General features: G+C 36.0%; 1 protein-coding gene across 2 annotated transcripts in view; it reads right to left on the reverse strand.

Annotated features, from left to right (window-relative positions):
• LOC149785868 (puratrophin-1-like) overlaps positions 1 to 20,577 on the reverse strand; it is a 332,239-nt gene that overhangs the window by 27,948 nt on the left and 283,714 nt on the right. For both annotated transcript variants that reach the window (XM_089979848.1, XM_089979847.1), the window contains exons 13-17: positions 11,375 to 12,360; positions 9,995 to 10,156; positions 5,268 to 5,517; positions 4,825 to 4,914; positions 1,599 to 1,742 (exon numbers count right to left, since the gene is read on the reverse strand). In XM_089979848.1, coding sequence (XP_089835974.1) covers positions 1,599 to 1,742; positions 4,825 to 4,914; positions 5,268 to 5,517; positions 9,995 to 10,156; positions 11,375 to 12,360 — 1,632 coding nt within the window. The remainder of the gene's footprint in view (positions 1 to 1,598; positions 1,743 to 4,824; positions 4,915 to 5,267; positions 5,518 to 9,994; positions 10,157 to 11,374; positions 12,361 to 20,577) is intronic.

A 20,577-nucleotide genomic window follows, 5' to 3' on the forward strand; every position in this document is an offset into this window, starting at 1 on the left:
TGACCAATATTATACAAGCACTGAATAAACTTGGAGTGCCTGTATGTATGACAACTGTTACAAGCATTAAATAATGTTGGAGTCACTGCCAGTATGACCCATATTACAAGCACTGAATAACATTGGAAAAACTTCCAGAATGATCACTATTACAAGCATTGAATAACCCTGGAGTGCCTGCCAAAATGACCACTATTACAAGCACTGAAAAAATCTTTGAAAGAGTGTAATGTGATCACTATTACAAGCACTGAATAACCTTGTAAAGACTGCCAATATGATCACTATTACAAGCATTGCATAGCCTTGGAAAGACTGGCAACATGACTACTATTATAAGCATTGAATAACCATGGAGTCACTGCCAATATGATTACTATTACAAGCACTGAATAACCTTGCAAAGACTGCCAATATGATACTATTAAAAGCATTGAATAACCCTGGATTCACTGCTAATATGATCACTATTACAAGCATTGAATAACCTTGGAAAGACTGTCAATATGATTACTATTACAAGCACTGAATAACCCTGGAGTCACTGCCAATATCATACTATTAAAAGCATTGAATAACCCTGGATTCACTGCTAATATGATCACTATTACAAGCATTGAATAACCTTGGAGTCACTGCCAATATCATACTATTACAAGCATTAAATAACCTTGGAGTCACTGCCAATATGATTACTATTACAAGCACTGAATAATCATGGAGTCACTGCCAATATGATACTATTAAAAGCATTGAATAACCCTGGATTCACTGCTAATATGATCACTATTACAAGCATTGAATAACCTTGGAGTCACTGCCAATATCATACTATTACAAGCATTGAATAACCTTGGAGTCACTGCCAATATGATTACTATTACAAGCACTGAATAACCTTGGAAAGACTGCCAATATGATCACTATTACAAGCACTGAATAACCCTGGAGTCACTGCCAATATCATACTATTACAAGCATTGAATAACCTTGGAGTCACTGCCAATATGATCACTATTACAAGCATTGAATAACCTTGGAGTCACTGCCAATATGGTTACTATTACAAGCAAGGTTCTGTTATGACTCTATGATTACATACTAAGTAACACGAGCAAGAAAGAATGGTTGAGATGCAATGTGTGTGTGTGTGTGTGTGTGTGTGTGTCATTTGGATTTTTAACATAGCTTTAACAATGTTTCAGTCATATTGCTATGATTTCTGCAGTGTGACAGTTTATAGTGATGTCTGGGGCATATCATGCCACAGACGTGTATTCTCACCCAGTCACATTATCCTGACACCAGGCCGACCAGTCCTAACACTAACCTCTTAATGATGAGCACTAAGCGAGGCAGCTGTTAGTACCATTTTTGTAAGTCTTTGGTATGACTTGGCCGGGGATCAAACCCACAACCTCCCACATCCGAGGCAGATGCTATAACCACTAGGCCACCAAAGCGGTGTTGAGATGCAATGAGGCTGTACAAAAATATATGTTTATATATAAGTGCAGATACCAGGGGTTGTACTATAACTCTCCACACTGTAGAAGTCAGCTAAGAACAGACAAATGCACAGACAAACAGATATTCACCTTCAGATCTTGGTATTCGGGTTCTGTAGAAGGGCATTCCTTCAGAATCTGTTTGATAAGAAGGGCGTATTTCCCCATCCTTTGCACAGGCTTTAGTAGGTAGCTAGACAAGTCCATCTTGTCACCTAGCTCTAGCTGCTTTCTCTGAAATACATCCACATCTATGTTACTTGACAGACAGACAAACAGACACCTCAGCACAATAGTAGCTATAAGTTAAAAACATGCTAAAATGGATTACACACAAATTTAGAAACATAAACCCTTCAAAATAAATGTAAAGAAAATAAAAAGTAAAGGCAACACATATAAACTCTTTAAAACATATGGTCAACATTTTTATACAAACCACATTCCCCTTGAAAGTAAAAGATTTTCCCAGAAATTATTATCATAAAGTTTCTTCATGCAGTTCACATAAAAATACTTCTCACACACTTGACAAGAATGTGTTCTGTTGTCAATACTTCTGTCTCACACACTTGACAAGAATGTGTTCCATTATTAATACTTATGTCTCACATATATGACATGTGTCCCATTGTCAGTAATTCTGTCTCACTTACCTGACAAGAATGTGTTACATTGTTAATACTTTTGTCTCACAGACTTGACAAGAATGTGTTCTGTTGTCAATACTTCTGTCTCACACACTTGACAAGAATGTGTTCCATTATTAATACTTATGTCTCACATATATGACATGTGTCCCATTGTCAGTAATTCTGTCTCACTTACCTGACAAGAATGTGTTACATTGTTAATACTTTTGTCTCGCAGACTTGACAAGAATGTGTTTTATTGTCAGTGAAGAATAGCATGGTATGTACTCTGGTTAGGTTGAACCTTCAAAAGGTATAGGTGAGTGACTGATATGTGACTGATGTAACTGATATGTGGCTGATGTGTGATTGATGTGACTGGTGTGACTGATATGTGGCTGATGTGTGACTGATATGTGGCTGATGTGTGATTGGCACAATACTACCTCATCTCAGATTTGTTCTACATTAGGAATGCCATGACAGACAGACCAAAAAGAACATTCAGAATCTGTTTGAGAATAGTACATGATCCCTCATCCATGGTACAGTCTTGAGCAGATGCCTGGGCTAGATGAAGTCCATTTTATATTTTTGTGGTTCTAGTTGCTTCCTTTTAATATTATCACATACTATGTCACTTGTCTAAACACAAACAGATGGATTGACAAACAGGAACTTCTAGATGAGGAGACCATATTACTCAATACAGGCTTAAACTGGTATTTATACCAATGGTTTCTGATTTGTTTATACAGAGGATGTGTGCTTCTCATAGCATATATAGTGCATCTGTGTTTTTCATTTGTTATTAGATGATGTGTGCTTCTTATTTGTTTGTATTGAGGATATGTGCTTTTCATTTGTTAATGCAATGCTGTGTGAAAACACTGAGATGAAAGATCTAAGGTGACTGTATAATACAATGAAATGCTGTGTGTGATTGTACAATACCATGAAATGCTGTGTGTGACTGTACAATACCATGAAATGCTGTGTGTGACTGTACAATACCATGAAATGCTGTGTGTGACTGTACAATACCATGAAATGCTGTGTGTGACTGTACAATACCATGAAATGCTGTGTGAAGATCAAGAGATGAAAGATGTGCAGTTTATATTGCTATCATTTGTAAAGCATTAATTTCACTTATTTTTTTACAATGCAATAGAAAGTGTAATAGAACAGTAAAAAAAACCCACCCCCCTTTAATCCCAAGGTAAACAAAAAAATGGGCATGGTCTTCATGGCAAGCACACCCAACTCCCCATCTTTTTTAATTAGCCACATTCCCCATCTTTTTTAATTAGCCCCACTCCCCATCTTTTTAATTAGGGAATTTACTTAGCTAGATAAGACTTGAAAAACACTTTATCACTGAGTTCAATGAGGCTGGATGTCCATAGTGATCTCTACAGCAAACTTCTGCCAAGGCAAATTAGACAAAAAGGAATTTTGAATACTGCCTTTTTAAAAAACAAAAGAGAGGGTGGGGTGGGAGGTCAAGAAGAAAATATGCTAAATCATAAGAATGGTTGCAAAAGAAAGTAATTAATTTCACAATTATAATTTCTGGGCTATGGTTAGGATATGAAATAGGTCATGTCAATTCTTAAAATACAAAATTACTCTCTCAGAAAGGCAAGACATGTAAAATTCTAAAAAAGCATATTCCCATGTTGTACCAAATTCCAAATACAGAAATTTATGATCATTACAGGAATTCACTAACAGTCAATTACAGATTTTGATAGCAAGTACTAAAATTTCATTCCAAGTAGAGCCATGGTATGATATCTAAAAAATTAAATCTATTAGGCATTCCACATACAAAAGGGTATGGAGGCATACAAATGTCCAGTGTCACCAGCAGTGATAAGTACTGGTACCTGGACAAATAGGACTTTTAAACAGAAAAATAATGTGTATACAGCTCTCTTGACAGTCTGACTACACACAGCAATTCATGGTCTCTGCTCATTTTCTCCAATCCAAACTTTTTTATTTTCTCTTGAGTCTGGTTTAATCAAGTCAATCCATGTTTCATCACCTGTGACAATCTCATTCAAGGATCTAAGGTCACTCTTTTCACATTCTGGGGATTAGCTGTTTTGATCAGCCATCATGTCCTTCTAAAAACAACTGACTACTTAGAAATATCTTCCACTGTGTAACAAGGATTCTCATCAAATATCCCCTTCATAGCACTCACTTTCCACACACAGATCACAGACAATGGTCTTCCAGAACACTGGTCATCTTCCATGGATTCATTACCATCTTCAAAACAATGAAACCACCTCACTGTCAGATATGACAGAAAATTACATCTTTAAACTTTACCAAAGACAGTCATGATATCAGTCAGAAAAGATCCTAAGAGTGCCCATATTTTACACTATGCTCTTTGCTCAGTGGCAGAGTTATTCTCCTTCTCCAACATTTTTAGGTCACGGTCATTTACCTGCATTGTGACATGTATAAATCAGCAGGTGTTTTACCTGCATTATGACATGTATAAATCTGCAGGTGTCAATCATTCTGCACATCCAGATGCAGATTATTCTACAAAACATTATTATGTCTCTTGATTGGTGTAAAATTTATTTACAGGTTGAAAGAAACACCAAAATATTCAAAATTTTAAAGTACTCCTTGACTACTCTTCAAACTATGCTTACCCTGAAGAATATCTTGCCATACTCAGCCATGAGGGCATCGGACTTTGGTTTGTTCTTGTTGTACAAAGCATACAGATGGAACTGCTGCTCCTGTAAATAAAAAGAGGGAATTAAGCTTGAATTTCACAGGGAACTTGTGCTCTACTAACCATCAGAAAGATTAGTCAGCAAAAACTTACAATGACCATACCTGGCACAATATGTAAATGACATTTACATTTCCCATTTTAATAATATACATTCAAACTTTGTGCAATTCACTTTTCTAAGTTTTTAATCCTTTCATCCTACAGAAACGGCATGATGCAGCATGAAGAAATGAGCAGCAACATCTAGAAAAGTCTGGAAGATGCATGGTCAAGGGACTGGAAGCCTACATACAGATATATGCGGGTAAGCTATGGTATACTTCAGACAGCTTAGAAGAAAAGAGCATTACTTACATGCATAAGGAAATATCGCCCTATCTGGAATGGATTTCTCCTCGACACCTGGACTTCACTCAGGAAGTACTGCTGGTGAAACTGATATATCTTTTCAATATTGCCAAAAATTATATTTCTCTTTCCACGCAGAGCCTGGGGTACATCTTCTCTCTGCATTTCTGGGATATAGTTCTCAATGATGAACCTCAAGGCACAAGCATAGTCCCTTTCTGTCTGTACCATCTCACTCATTATCAGAACTAAGGTCCTGTAGTGTACAAAACAAGAATTTTTTTATCAAAAGACTGTGGTACTAACAGAGATCTGTGTAACCATCTAATCTGATTATTAACAGAGCTTGTGAAACAAACTAAAATTACAGAATTTAAGGCAATAAAATGAACCATGAAATGTGGGTCATAATGACCTATTTTTGTGATAAGAGTGTAGTATTCATCAAGATGCACCCCCTCAAATGTTTCACAATTATAGCTATCAGTATCTACATGTAATTACAGGCCAGTATCTATACATAATTACAGGTATCAGTATCTACATGTAATTACAGGTCAGTATCTATACATAATTACAGGTATCAGTATCTGTACATAATTACAGGTATCAGTATCTACATGTAATTACAGGCCAGTATCTATACATAATTACATGTATCAGTATCTATACATAATTACAGATATCAGTATCTACATGTAATTACAGGTCAGTATCTATACATAATTACAGGTATCAATATGTAAACATAATTACAGGTATCAATATCTACATGTAATTACAGGTCAGTATCTATATATAATTACAGGTATCAATATTTATACATAATTACATGAATCTATCAGTATCTATAACTAATTCAAAGTATCAACATCTACACATAATTACAGATATCAGTATTTACTCATAATTACAGATATCAGTATTTTCTCATAATTACAGATATCAGTACCAGATATCAGTACTAGTTTCATAATTACAGGCATCAAAATCTACACATGGTGCAAAAAAACCTGACCTGAATGCGAAATGAAAATGTAAAAATAATTGTACATTGGTGTACAAATTTAATCCCTCAGCCCCTTCCCTAGAAAGTATGTATTATGAAACCCACTTCAAACTGCTGCCAAAAACATATGAAGAAATAATGGTTGGCATGAGTCTGTACAATGCCAATGCCACTGGTATTACAGCAGCTCTCCTTTATGCTGAGGTACAAATGTATCAGAAGAATCTGACATTATTTCTTATGCCTAATGGAGGTAGCATTTAGATAATATGTACCTAAAGGATGTAAATTCTAAAGAATTATATTAAATTCTATAGAATTCTAATAAAATATTGAATAAATTGTATTAAAAAAAATAGAAATATATGTATGCATGGCTGTTCATCTCTATATTGTAATTGAATTCATTCAGTTTTCAAAATAGATTTATCTTTTCAATCCAGTTATACATATGATTTAATTGAGTTAAGTATTTTAACATCATTCATTTTTTGTATTTTGTGTGAAGAAGCATATATAAAAAATTATATGCACAAATTTAAAATCCACCAGTGATTAGTCTTGCTGATTTCATTTTTATGTCTGGAATTTGTACTTGTGAATTTTGATAAACTAAAAGCTTTTAACAGCTAAAAAGCTACAAGTTATCTGCCCACCAAAGTGGCCGTTGGACAGTGTGATCTCTTTCTTTGTTATGTATATCTATATGATGTGTCTTAATTTGTATGATTATAGATTGTAAGGGTCATTTAGTTAAAAACATGACATAGCTAATTTTATCCATTCTGAGATTGTTATATAAGATAAGATCATAACATGTTTATTAAGCCTTTTGAACTCGGGAGGTGTAAAAGTGATATTGTTGATGAATTTGATGGGATTTGAGTTCGGGTCATTGGGTTACCACCAGAAAATTTTGGCCCACCTAATTTCTGAGTGGTTGGCTTCTAAATGACCTGATCTTATGGATAAGTTGTAATGCTCTGGAAATGAATATCTGACCCTCATCCTGGTTCTGAAATTGTGTCTTAGTTATTTTATATAAGATAGTGAGTAACACAGTTATCTTAAACATCAGGCTTAGTAGAATAAACTTTAGTTGTGTTCATGTTATAATTTGAGAGGATTTATTTCAATTATTAATTGGAATTGCACTGTGCTCATAAACATTAGGTCTAAGTAACTTTTTTGGAATTACTGTGAATTCATTTAAAGACATTTTGGATTACATCATTGTGATATATCAAGACTCTTAGCACATCAAACTATTTCAGACTATTGGCATAGCAGTACAATAGACTGAACTTCAATTCAGAACATCACTGGTTCATATAGACAATCTTGAGATGAAGTGTCCAGAGCAGACAGGTATTTTACTAGAAAAGTCATATTCCCTATGAAAAGGAACCTGTTCTTGGCCTGAAAGCAGGGACCATTATTAATTATACTGTCTCATTCTGTCAGAACTGTATGTAGTTCAGGTTAAATTCTGATTATAGATCCATTTTGGGTACAAAGCCAATGCCTTTGACTATGTGAACTCAAAATTTGACAGCAGACTGGATAGGTTTTGTCAGATATCTCATCTTCCATGATAACTCAACATGTCAGAGATTGTGTAGTCTTTTAATTAATTGTGATTGGTGCTACTGAGGTATTGATATGATTAGCAGTGCAATGTGTTCATGTTCACACTATCATGTGAAATTTTTCCATTACCTCAAACACTTTAGATCGAGGACTGTTTCGCTTTAGCAATTAATTCCATCCACCACTTGATGAGAAAACTGATTATTCATGAAGGATTGTTTAATATGATCCAGATGTTCAGGTTCAACAAATATGGATTGGAACAGAATGCCTGCCATCATGGTTGCTTGAGCAGATGAGGAAATATCTTTTACCTGGTGATTTTGGTTACTGTATTAATGAAGTCATGAATTAATGATTTTTCCCACTTGAGTGGCACAATCAGGATGAGGCAACACTCTGATTCTCTAGGTTTCTCTATTACAATCGGAAAGAGGTGTGTTGTAGGGTTGGAGGGGGAACGTATGCATCCAAACCATTCCAATCTTGAAAAGGTGTCAACTTCCCAGAGCTACAGACCTGAGGCTGGTAAGACAATGGTTGGGAGTTTTCCAATCCCCATGTCACCAATTGATCTGCCAGCGGCCAATCTCTGTGGGCACACATGCAAGTGAAAACCAAGGGATGAAGTGACCATTCTGCTTGGGACAGTGATTCCACTAATACCTGTAGCCAGCCTTGAAAATGATGAACTAGTACATGGATTTGTCATTGACATTACCAGCTTAGCAATTCCCAAATAAGAATGCAATGATCTGGGGACTTCACTCCCTCATGCTTTCTGAGATAATTCACAAACATGGATATATTGCACAGAATGAGAATGCCTTTCCACCAATGAAATGCCTTCTGTGTGGCTTTCATCTCTTGATATGCAGTAGAATATCCTGAGCGAGCCAACATCCACTGGACTCCTCGAATGATGGAAGGATATGTGCACACCAGTCCCTTGTGTTCATATCCATACAAGTTGTCAGCTTGAAGGTTATACCTGAAAGGAATCACCCAATGTAAGCCAAGTGAGGTTCTCCCATTCCTTAGGTACATTTTTGTTCCATGAAGTTTAAGCTGCCATTGGGACAACAGTATCAGAGTAATGGCCTCATAAATAGGCAACCTAGGTGTGTGCTGTCTGCTGTCACATGGAGTAAACCCCAAAGATGAATGAATCAGGGCGAAAGATGGTTCTTTGCAATAAGTTCCAAAATTGAATGTGCTGATATGTTTGTAGTCTTCAATGTGGTAATGTGCCAACACCCTGGAGTGTGATGACATACTAACAGTCATTGGATGTATAATAATAATATAGTCCAAAAAGGTTCTTGTCTGAATTCACAATAATTCCAAATTAATGTTTCAGTCCAAGAATAATATTGAGGATCACATTCAGGAAATGTATTTCCAGTGAATAATATGAATAAATAATTTCACCCAAAAGAAATACTGAATACAACAAAAGGACTAACTCTGCTAAAGATATTAATGCAATAATGAGTAATTTCTCAAGTAAACAAGATTATATAAAAAAAAGCTAAGACACAATATTAGAACCTGGATGAGGGTCAAAATTTAATTTCAATACAATTAAAAGACAAAATCTGTTACTAAAATTAAAACAAAGAATATGGGAAACATCAGGTAGACCAGGTATTTTCCATGGGAATTGCCAATGTCCTTGACTCAGTTAAGATAAACATGTTTACCTCCATTGATAATGAACCTAATATTTAATCTATTCTCACATAGAAATCTTAGCACGTATTATATTGTTGAAAAAAATCAGTGGCCCAAGTCAGGAACATGGTGAACTTGATTCTGGACAAGGTCAAGTACTAAATATAATTACACATAACATATAATCATGCAGAAAAAAACTAACAAAAAATACAAACTAAATATACATAACAAATAGAAACTATAATGCATGGACAGACACACAGAAATACTATGTCCCCCACTTTTCTTCTAAAAGGCTGGATACAATAAGAGGGGTTAATAAGTATGATTTTAAAAATTGTAAAGGCATACATGCATAACAGCATAACATCTTCATGTACAAATTTCCTTTCTGTACATTATAACATGAATGATTGCTTCTACAGATTACATTATGGCTGAAAAAAACTTTAGTTACCTTTTACTTTTGATCTCGGCCTCCGAAAGCTTGAGATCAGTGAAAGGCTCAGTTGGCAAGTTGCTGGACCTCTCCATGAGATGAGTGTTAACAGGGACTGGTGTCCATTCACGGCGGGGAAATTCCTCCATGTTCCCCACCCCCTCATCCTCCTCAGGTAGGCTAAGTAAAGAATTATCAAGAGTAGTAAATAAAATGGGTTCTACATAATGACTGGGACCCAGATGGTCAAGCCTACTCATTACTCCAGTATTTTCTATATCATCACAGTTTTTGTGTGACTATGTTACCATGTGATTAAAAAGAAATGTAGGTTTTATGCTGAAAATTTATGAAAACTGGGAGAAGAACTGTCTTTCCAATTACAAATTTATACAATCTTTTTGCCCAAATCCTGCCTACTTATGTTTAACCAAGCTGCTCAAATGCTGCCTAAAAGTTAGACAGACGGAAAGAAAGACGTATCACTTTAGTGCAATCAATTACTGATTGAAGCATAATCTGCAATAAGAAACTACAGTAGTCAGAAATGTATTCAGTTTTAAAACACCACCACTGATAGATAGCCAGTGTCATGTATGCAAGCTTAACTATTCATCAGCTATGTCTGGCTTTGCATAGAACTATCTTATCACTAATAAATCCTATAACTAAATCTAGGTCACTGCAATATACAGGTTTCCTGCATGAATGTAAACATGTTTCAACTCGCACTATAATGGGAAATTATTTTGGTCATTCTGTATTTAATAACTTTCTTTCATACAAAATTTGTACACTCACAAAAAAAATGATAGCACCAACATTCATCAAAATAACTTCTTCAACAATACATTAAAATATTACCATGAAAGCCACACATACGAATACAAAACAAATCCCCAAACAAAATACAACATGCATTTTGATAAAACGTTAACTTGTATACAACATAATGTATATATTCATAATATAAAACTGCCATGAAAACAAGTTGTTTAGGGAACTGGAAAGAAGTTAGACATATCGCATTACCAGCTTAAAATGTATGCTTATATTGAATTATTTTGCTGAACTATCATCCCAATACTATTAAAAAGCTCTTAACTATTTTTTTAAAGAATTCAATTTACATATCTTGTAAACAATTGTCAAGATAATTAAATGGCCATATGAAATGAACCAATACAAGAAAATAATGTATTTATGTTCAAAACAATGGACTTGCAAAAGTACAAGAATCAAGAATTGTTCAATAAAATGGCAAAACAATAATCAAATGTTAACACAAAATTTTCACTATCAATGTTGGTGCTGAGGACAAAGTCACTGCTGGAAAAAGAGACACTTAGGTCCCGCCATTTTGCTGATGCATGTAATTCAGAGCTGGATATTTCTTACCTTGGAAGACTATCAGAGCTCCCAGTCATCAGACTGTTAGGCCGACTGTTTTGCTGAAGAGTCCTGACTTGCTCACTGGATGCTTTGATTGAAGTGGGATCTTCTAGAATCACAGGACTGACCCCAGAACAAGGAGCTGTCGTGGCTCTCTTAAGAACTTTTTTCATGGGTTTAGTCCTGGCCGAAAGCACCATATCAGAGTCCTGAGAAGTGTTGGAGGGAGGGACAGAGTCAAGTGGGGAGGTAGGCACATGTTGTGGGGACAGGCTACTTGATAAAATACTGGGGGAAGACACATTATTCACCTCAGACAAGCTTGTGGAAGATGAGAGTTTTGTGTCTGACACAGATTTTGGTTCTTTTGAGAACCTATTATCACTATTACTTTTACTACAAGTAATATCAGTACCAATGTAGTCCATTGTTTGGTCATTGGAGGATTCTTTACTTTGACTAAATGCATTATTTGAAACAGAGGCAACAGAATAATGTGGAGAAATGTTAGGACTTGTCCTATAAGAATGACCCCTTGAACACAAATTTGCACCAGATGGAGTGCTTGTAATTACAGGTTGCCATGGTAATGAGTCCCTGTACACAGTTTGTGCTGTCTTTGGTTCCAATTGTTTTGAAGAAGAACATGTGCTAGGTGAAGCACCAGTACTAGTCTGAGATATGGCCGAATTATTCTGTTCATGCACCAATTGTTCTTTGGCTTCCTTTAATGTTTTCTGACGTAAATTTAACATTTTTTGTGTCTCTTCACATCGACTTTTACCCACTTTACACTTTTCTAGTAATTTCTCATTTCCAAGTCGTTGAGCCAGATCTATCATTTGGTGGAATGTTTCCACATTAATTGGTGGGTGCTCCTGCAAGTAAAGGTCCAGACTGCAGATCAACTTCTCAAGGCCCTCAGGTGTTGCCGAATGTTCCATCTTCATGCTGGCCACATACTTCATTGCCTCCAGGGCCCACTCGTATGTCTGCAAGGTACATCATTAAAGGTTACAAGTTTTTTATTTTACATATTTTGTATAGCATGATCTGATTACAAAATACCCTCACTATAAGGCCATTCATTATAACACAGTTCCTGTTATAAGGCTGTTTATTATAACACAGTTCCTATTATATGGCATGCATTGTCATGGATCCCATTTCATTGGTAGTAAAATGATATGGACAAGTACTTCACTGTAAGGCAGTCTTAATATAAGGTGGTATACTTTATGGCTCCCTTGGACAGTGTTATAATGAGGGAATACTGTATCATGTACTTCATTATAAGGCTGTCTCACTATAAGGCTGTATACACTCTCACAGTTATAATAAGGGAATACTGTATCATGTACTTCATTATAAGGCTGTCTCACTTTAAGGCTCTATACTCTGATTCTCATGAACTGTGTTACAATGAGGGAGTACCAATAAATCATTACAACAGTCCTAATTTTGGAAAGACATGGTATGGACAAATAAATTTACCAGTTAGCAGAAATTTGTGATCAATCATGAAATTGTATCCACTTTCTGACAGATCTGGAAAGCTCAGTTGTTAGAATTAAGTAATTTGGTAAAACTATCTATAGACAAAATGAATGAAACCAACAACTTTTCTTGTGGAAGTAAACAGGGACCATGCTGGACCTAAATATGTAGAGGTACAAATTGAGTGATTATTCATATGCTATCCAAACCAAATGTAACTTACAACTTTGCTCTAAATTATCTTTACAGTAATTTTGTTCTTCCAAACTAAACAAAGTATGTATACATCAGTTCATTTGTCCCTGAAAAATACATAAAGCATGTTAATTTGTCCTTGCAAAATACACAAAGTACACACATACATGACGGTTTCTTGTTTTACAGTATATCGTATGAAATTGTATGCATGCAAATAAATGAAACTTTGTCTATCTCTGGATTCATGTAAGATTTAGTAACTGCCTTCTGGGTTCAAGAAGAAAAATGACAAAAATGAAACTGCACCTATTTACTTTTCAACTTTTTTTGCCTGGCAAGAATTCATTTATGGCAAGATTTTTGGAAAGTGAAATAAATGTCCTGCGAGTTTACATTTTCTTGTGTCTCCTGACATTTAAGTTCACAATAATTTTGATCTGATAAATTGGTTTACCTAAGATATAAGAAAATTAAAAGCATGTTTGTATTCCAAAACTTGTGGAGTATGTAAATTTTTATATAAAAAAGCACAAATGCTACAAAATATAAAAAGGAATTAGTTGTGGTGTGGACCTACACATAATAACAAATGGAATTAGTGGTGGTGTGGTCCTACACATAATAACAAATGGAATTAGTTGTGGTGTGGACCTACACATAATAACAAATGGAATTAGTTGTGGTGTGGACCTACACATAATAACAAATGGAATTAGTTGTGGTGTGGACCTACACATAATAACAAATGGAATTAGTTGTGGTGTGGACCTACACATAATAACAAATGGAATTAGTTGTGGAGTGGACCTACACATAATAACAAATGGAATTAGTTGTGTGGACCTACACATAATAACAAATGGAATTAGTTGTGTAGACCTACACATAATAACAAATGGAATTAGTTGTGGTGTGGACCTACACATAATAACAAATGGAATTAGTTGTGGTGTGGACCTACACAGCTGTTCATGGTACATGCCAATTTAGTTTCCCTGTCTTTTGTAAATGAATGCAAATGGTAATCATTCAATTGTAGCACAGGATATCATTTTGGTCACATTGTCTGCTGAAGTCTAATTGGTTATTACTGAAGAAACATAATCACACAAATGATCTGACTGCGATATAGGCCATGTCTTGTGCACTCAAACACTAGCATGAATAGTTGATACACCATTAGACCTGAAATTGTTATTGACTGAGAAATATGTTATCATAGCATTGGTGTTTATCAAACCAATTAGTTTCCTTCTTGGGATGTGATTTATTTCAATGCAGCAGAATCAAACTAAGGCATTAGAATGGCTGACATAATTGTATTAATCTAAGTATAACATGTAACCTATATCAAACAGTACATGTACAGTCCAAACTGCCTTTGTATGAGCCCCCAGAGTTTATGTACCCTATATCAAACAGTATGTGTACAGCCCAAGCTGCCTTTGTATGAGCCCCCAGAGTTTATGTACCCTATATCAAACAGTATGTGTACAGCCCAAGCTGCATTGTATAATCACCAGAGTTTTTTTACCCTATATTAAGCAATATGTGTACTACCCAAGCTGCATTGTATAACCGCCTGAGTTTATGTACCCTATATCAAACAGTATGTGTTAAGCCCAATCTACCTTTGAATGAGCCACCAGAGACCAAACTGAAACAGGAAGAGAACTCCAACCTGTACACAACATTCAATGACTTGATAAAAGCCTATGACAGTCAGCCATGGAGGCCTTAGGAAGATTAAGGCAAAATTTGGTTGCCATGAAAATTCATGATGATGGTTTGGCAGTTCCATAATGGCATGTGCACTCATGTTGTTGATGATGGTAAGTTATCTGTACCATTCCCAGACACAAATGGAGTCAAGCAAGGCTGTGTGTTAGCTCCAACTCTCTACAGTATGATGTTCTCTGTGATACTTACTGATGCCTTCCATGACTGAAGTCATACTCTTCAATCTGAAAAAACTACAGGCAAAGACAAAATCACAGGAATTAGCTGTTCATTAATAATTTTTTGACCAATGTTTCCTCAATCTGACATGCAACACAGTATGGACCATTTCTCTTGGTATGTGACAATTTTAGTCTCACAATCAGTATCTGTGCAATGGACAATTCACCTATCTTGGTAGTACACTACCATATGTAGTCCACATCAATGATGAAATCAGCACCATAATTTCTAATGCAAATGTGGGAACACATGCAGCAATCTATAAACAAAGCTGATGGTCTATAAAGCCATTATGTTGCCAACTCTACTGTATGCTCGTGAAACCTGGACAATATACAGAAGACATGCCAAGAAACTGAACCATTTTCACATGGGCTGCCTGGGGAAACTGACAAGGATAAAATGGCATGACATGGTTCCCAACACTGAAATTGTAACATCAGCAGGCATTCCAAGCATCCACAAGTTGGTGAAATGACAACTGGGCAAGCCACATCAGCAGGCATTCCAAGCATCCACATTCTGGTGAAATGACAACTGGACTGGTCACATCAGCAGGCATTCCAAGCATCCACATGCTGGTGAAATGACAACTGGGCAGGCCACATCAGCAGGCATTCCATGCATCCACATGCTGGTGAAATGACAACTGGGTGAGCCACATCAGCAGGCATTCCAAGCATCCACATGCTGGTGAAATGACAACTGGGCAGGCCACATCAGCAGGCATTCTAAGCATCCACATGCTGGCAAAATGACAACTGGTCAGGCCACATCAGCAGACATTCCAAGCATCTACATGCTGGTGAAATCCCAACTGGGCAGGCCACATCAGCAGGTTGTCAGACGAGCAACTACCACAGATCCTCCATGGTGAGCTAAAGGATGGAAAGTAATCTCAGGGTGGTCAGTATAAATTCTTTAAGAATCCCTCAAGTTTCAATGAAATGTTTAAGTACTGACTTTGAGTACTTCCATGATCTTTGATTGCTTCACCTGGCACAGTCTCGTCCAATTTGTTCCAAGTTTCTGGGCCCTGGTATGCAAAAGAATGTTGTCCATATGACTTCATTTTCGTAGTGGGAATAATGAGAATATTGAGTGTCAGAAGAGGAGCGTAAGTATCTTGCTTGTTTATACACATGGGTGAGGTTGGATAGGTATATTGGACTGGAGTCCGTCAGTGAAACATAGCACGGAGAACAAATTTTGTGTTTGATTCTGGATCTGATCATGGTACTCTAAGGATGATCCGAGCAGCTGTGTTTTGAACTTTTTGAAGTTTCTGGAGTAGATATTGAGATGAACCAGGCAGAATTGAGTTACAATAGTCCAGTCTTGAAAGTACTAATGAACACACAAATGTTTTAGTGGCATCAACTGAAAGATAACTGCGAATGGAGCTGATGCGTCTCAGCTCAAGATATGCAGCCTTGCATAAGTTCATGACATGTTAGTGCAATGAGAGAGTACTCTCGAGAGTAACCCCTAGGTTTCATACTGATTGTGTGAACTTAATCTTGGTGTAGCTGATATTTATTGTTTGAGGTAAAGGATGTGAATGAGAAAGTCTTTGTGTTGTAATCAGAATGGCCTCAATTTTATCATCATTCATCTGCAGCTTGTTACATGTCATCCATGATTTCACATCAGAAATGCACCTCTCTACACCTTGGGTGGTAGCATCAACTTTAGTTGGGTGGCTAGATTTGTATATTTGGGTGTCATCAGCATACAACTGGTGAGACAATGGATGATGATCTATGACACTTGAGAGTGGCTGAGTGTATAGAATGAAGAGAACAGGTCCAGGAACAGACCCCTGTGGAACACCACAACATAGATTAACTGGGCTGGAGTGTATTCCATTTGCAGACACAATTTGTGTCCTGTTGACCAAGTAGGACTTGAACCACAGTAAGGCTGTATCATGAATGCCAAATACATGCTGGAGACAGTGAAGTAATATATCATGGTCTATTGTGTCAAATGCTGCAGACAAATCAAGGAGGGTGAGGACTGTAATCTTTCCACTATCCAAAGCAGAGAGAAGATCATTAACTACTTTCAGAAGAGTAGTTTCAGTACTGTGGCAAGGGTGATATGAAGACTGTACATTGCTAAAAAGACAGTTTTAATTCAGATGAGATACTAGTTGGGATAGAACACTTTTTCCAAGATTTTTATATGAATGGGAGATTAGAAACTGGGCGTTAGTTCTTTAAGTTCTTTAAATCATTATGGTTGAGTGTTGGTTTCTTCAGCAGAGGATTTATAATGGCATATTTGGAAAATGATGGGAATTACCCAGATGAGAGAGAGGTATTAAAAACATCAATTAGTGAAGGTTATATGGGATCTAAGCACTCAAGCAGCAGTAATGTCAGAATCGGAGATGATATTATCATTATTATTATTATTATCATTAGAAAGATTTTATTACTTATTATTATTTTATTATACAAATTTTAACATGCTGAAGAATATTATAATCCTATCATTTATTATATCATGAAAGATTTAAGTTTGTGACAATATTTTCATTCTATTGCTTTTTATTAGGATTGTAACTATATTATTAAGCAAGACAGTGGAACCCGTTAACAACAGTTTATGAATCTATATGCGTTTTATTAGGATTGTAACTATATTAATAAGCAAGACAGTGGAACCAGTTGAAAACATTTTATAAATCTATATGCTTTTCATAATATTAAACATACATAGGTTCCAGTATTTCAAGTACAATAATGTTATTTCTTTGATATGTTGACAAGTAGATCTATCCTATTCACTAGCAGTACAATGTCATTGCTACATCAAAATGACATCCTTAGATCTATCCTATTCACTAGCAGTACCATGTCATTTTTACATCAAAATGACATCCTTAGATCTATCCTATTCACTAGCAGTACAATGTCATTGTTACATCAAAATGACATCCTTAGATCTATCCTATTCACTAGCAGTACAATGTCATTGTTACATCAAAATGACATCCTTCCCATAGTTCCTAGCACTACACTACCTACCATCTTTACATGCTTATAAGTTGGGTCCAACTGCAGACTGCACAGACCCAGGTCTACATTTACAAAATATGCCAGCAGATCTGGGTTAATGTTGTTTGATAGGAGTAGTCAGCAAAGCAAAGAATACAGACCCTGATCTGCCTCCACATTATACAGTGGTAGATCAAGGTCTATTTTGTCTGAAGTAGACCTGACTTATAAGCAAGTACATACAGCAGTTTTAATGAATGATGTCATAATTCTGATATAACAATATCAACTGATTGTGTCGTCTTCATTTTGTGGCAAGCATGACATTTCTAGTATCAGATATTCCTGAATGACATTATTTAAATGTACATGTTCTGGCTTTCCCTATAATATGATTCAGTCGTTGTGCTCTTCCATGCACATATTCTAGCTTTCCCTATGATTCAGTGGTTGTCCTAATTTAATGTACATGTTCTGACTTTCCCTATAGTATGTTTCAGTGGTTGTGCTCTTCCATGCACATATTCTAGCTTTCGCTATGATTCAGTGGTTGTCCTAATTTAATGTACATGTTCTGACTTTCCCTATACTATGATTCAGTGGTTGTCCTCATTTCATGTACAAGTTCTAGATTTCCATATAACATGATTCAGCGGCTGTACTCATTTCCATGTACACGTTCTGACTTTCCCTATAATATGATTCAGTGGTTGTGCTCATTTCCAATTACATGTTCTGACTTTCCCTATAATATGATTCAGTGGTTGTGCTCATTTCCATGTATATGTTCTGACTTTCCCTATAATATGATTCAGTGGTTGTCTTCATTTCCATGTATATGTTCTGACTTTCCCTATAATATGATTCAGTGGTTGTGCTCATTTCCATGTATATGTTCTGACTTTCCCTATAATATGATTCAGTGGTTGTCCTCATTTTAAGTACATGCTCTGGCTTTCCTTTTCAATATGATTCAGTGGTTGTCCTCATTTCCATGTACATGTTCTGACTTTCCCGATAATATGATTCAGTCATGATTGTCCTCATTTCCATGTACATGTTCTGGCTTTCCCTATAATATGACTCAGTGGTTGTCCTCATTTCATGTACAAGTTCGAGATTTCCATATAACATGATTCAGTGGCTGTGCTCATTTCCATGTACATGTTCTGACTTTCCTTTCCAATATGATTCAGTGGTTGTCCTCATTTCATGTACAAGTTCTAGCTTTCCCTATAATATGATTCAGTGGTTGTCATCATTTCATGCACAAGTTCTAGCTTTCCCTATACATGTACTATGATTCAGTGGTTGTCCTCATTTCCATGTACATGTTCTGACTTTCCCTATAATATGATTCAGTCATGGTTGTCCTCATTTCCATGTACATGTTCTGGCTGTCCCTATAATATTGATTCAGTGGTTGTCCTTATTTTATGTACATGTTCTGTCTTTCCTTTCCAATATGATTCAGTGGTTGTCCTCATTTCATGTACAAGTTCTAGCTTTCCCTATAATATGATTCAGTGGTTGTCCTCATTTCCATGTACATGTTCTGGCTTTCCCTATAATATGATTCAGTGGTTGTCCTCATTTCCACGTACATGTTCTGGCTTTCCCTATAATATGATTCAGCGGTTGTCCTCATTTCCATGTACATGTTCTGGCTTTCCCTATAATATGATTCAGTGTTTGTCCTCATTTCCATGTACATGTTCTGGCTGTCCCTATAATACTGATTCAGTGGTTGTCCTCATTTTATGTACATGTTCTGGCTTTCCTTTTCAATATGATTCAATGGCTGTCATCATTTTATCTAACTGATATGTAACTGTAAGATATTACGATACCTAATATATGGTACTGTTAACATAACGGCTCATATGGAATTAGGTCATGCAACTATGGATTGCATGTACACTTAGCATATTGTCTATGACAGGTCCCAATTTATCACGCTAACAAGGTTTTGACCAGAAAAAATACCCCATGTTCAAGAAGTTACAAAATGTAGACAACAACTGACAAACTGCTATATGGGCCTGAAAATCTAATCAGGTCATCAACACATGAATGCAAACAAGCCTATTGATTTGTCTAGCTCAAGTGGACTTTTATTAACTCCGCTGATGGCATTTTTGTCCAAAAAGTTATTGTCTTGAACCTGCTGAGCTTGGGACTTATTTAAATTACTCCAATATTCAGAAATTAAATTCACAAGGATTCAGCGAATGGTTCTATATCCTATCTAGAAGCTACTAATAGTCTCTGACAAAAATGCTAAATCAAAGCAGAATGTTCTTTAAAAAAGATGGCAAGATATTGGTCAACTTTTTGGGTGAAAGCAGTATGTTTTTGGATATAATTGTTGGAGGAATTACCCCTCACTGAGAAAGAGGATTTCATGACAAGTATACCAAATGTCTAAACATTATATATCAAACTGGAGACCTATTACACTTCTAATGTTTCATACAAAAATTGCTTTCATAGTAAACAGGACTATAAATATACTCACTATAACTATACATAAACACCAAACTGGTT

This window comes from Sinohyriopsis cumingii, chromosome 13 (assembly GCF_028554795.1).
Source record: "Sinohyriopsis cumingii isolate HCF-2022 chromosome 13, ASM2855479v2, whole genome shotgun sequence".
In the NCBI taxonomy this organism is placed as follows: domain Eukaryota; kingdom Metazoa; phylum Mollusca; class Bivalvia; order Unionida; family Unionidae; genus Sinohyriopsis; species Sinohyriopsis cumingii.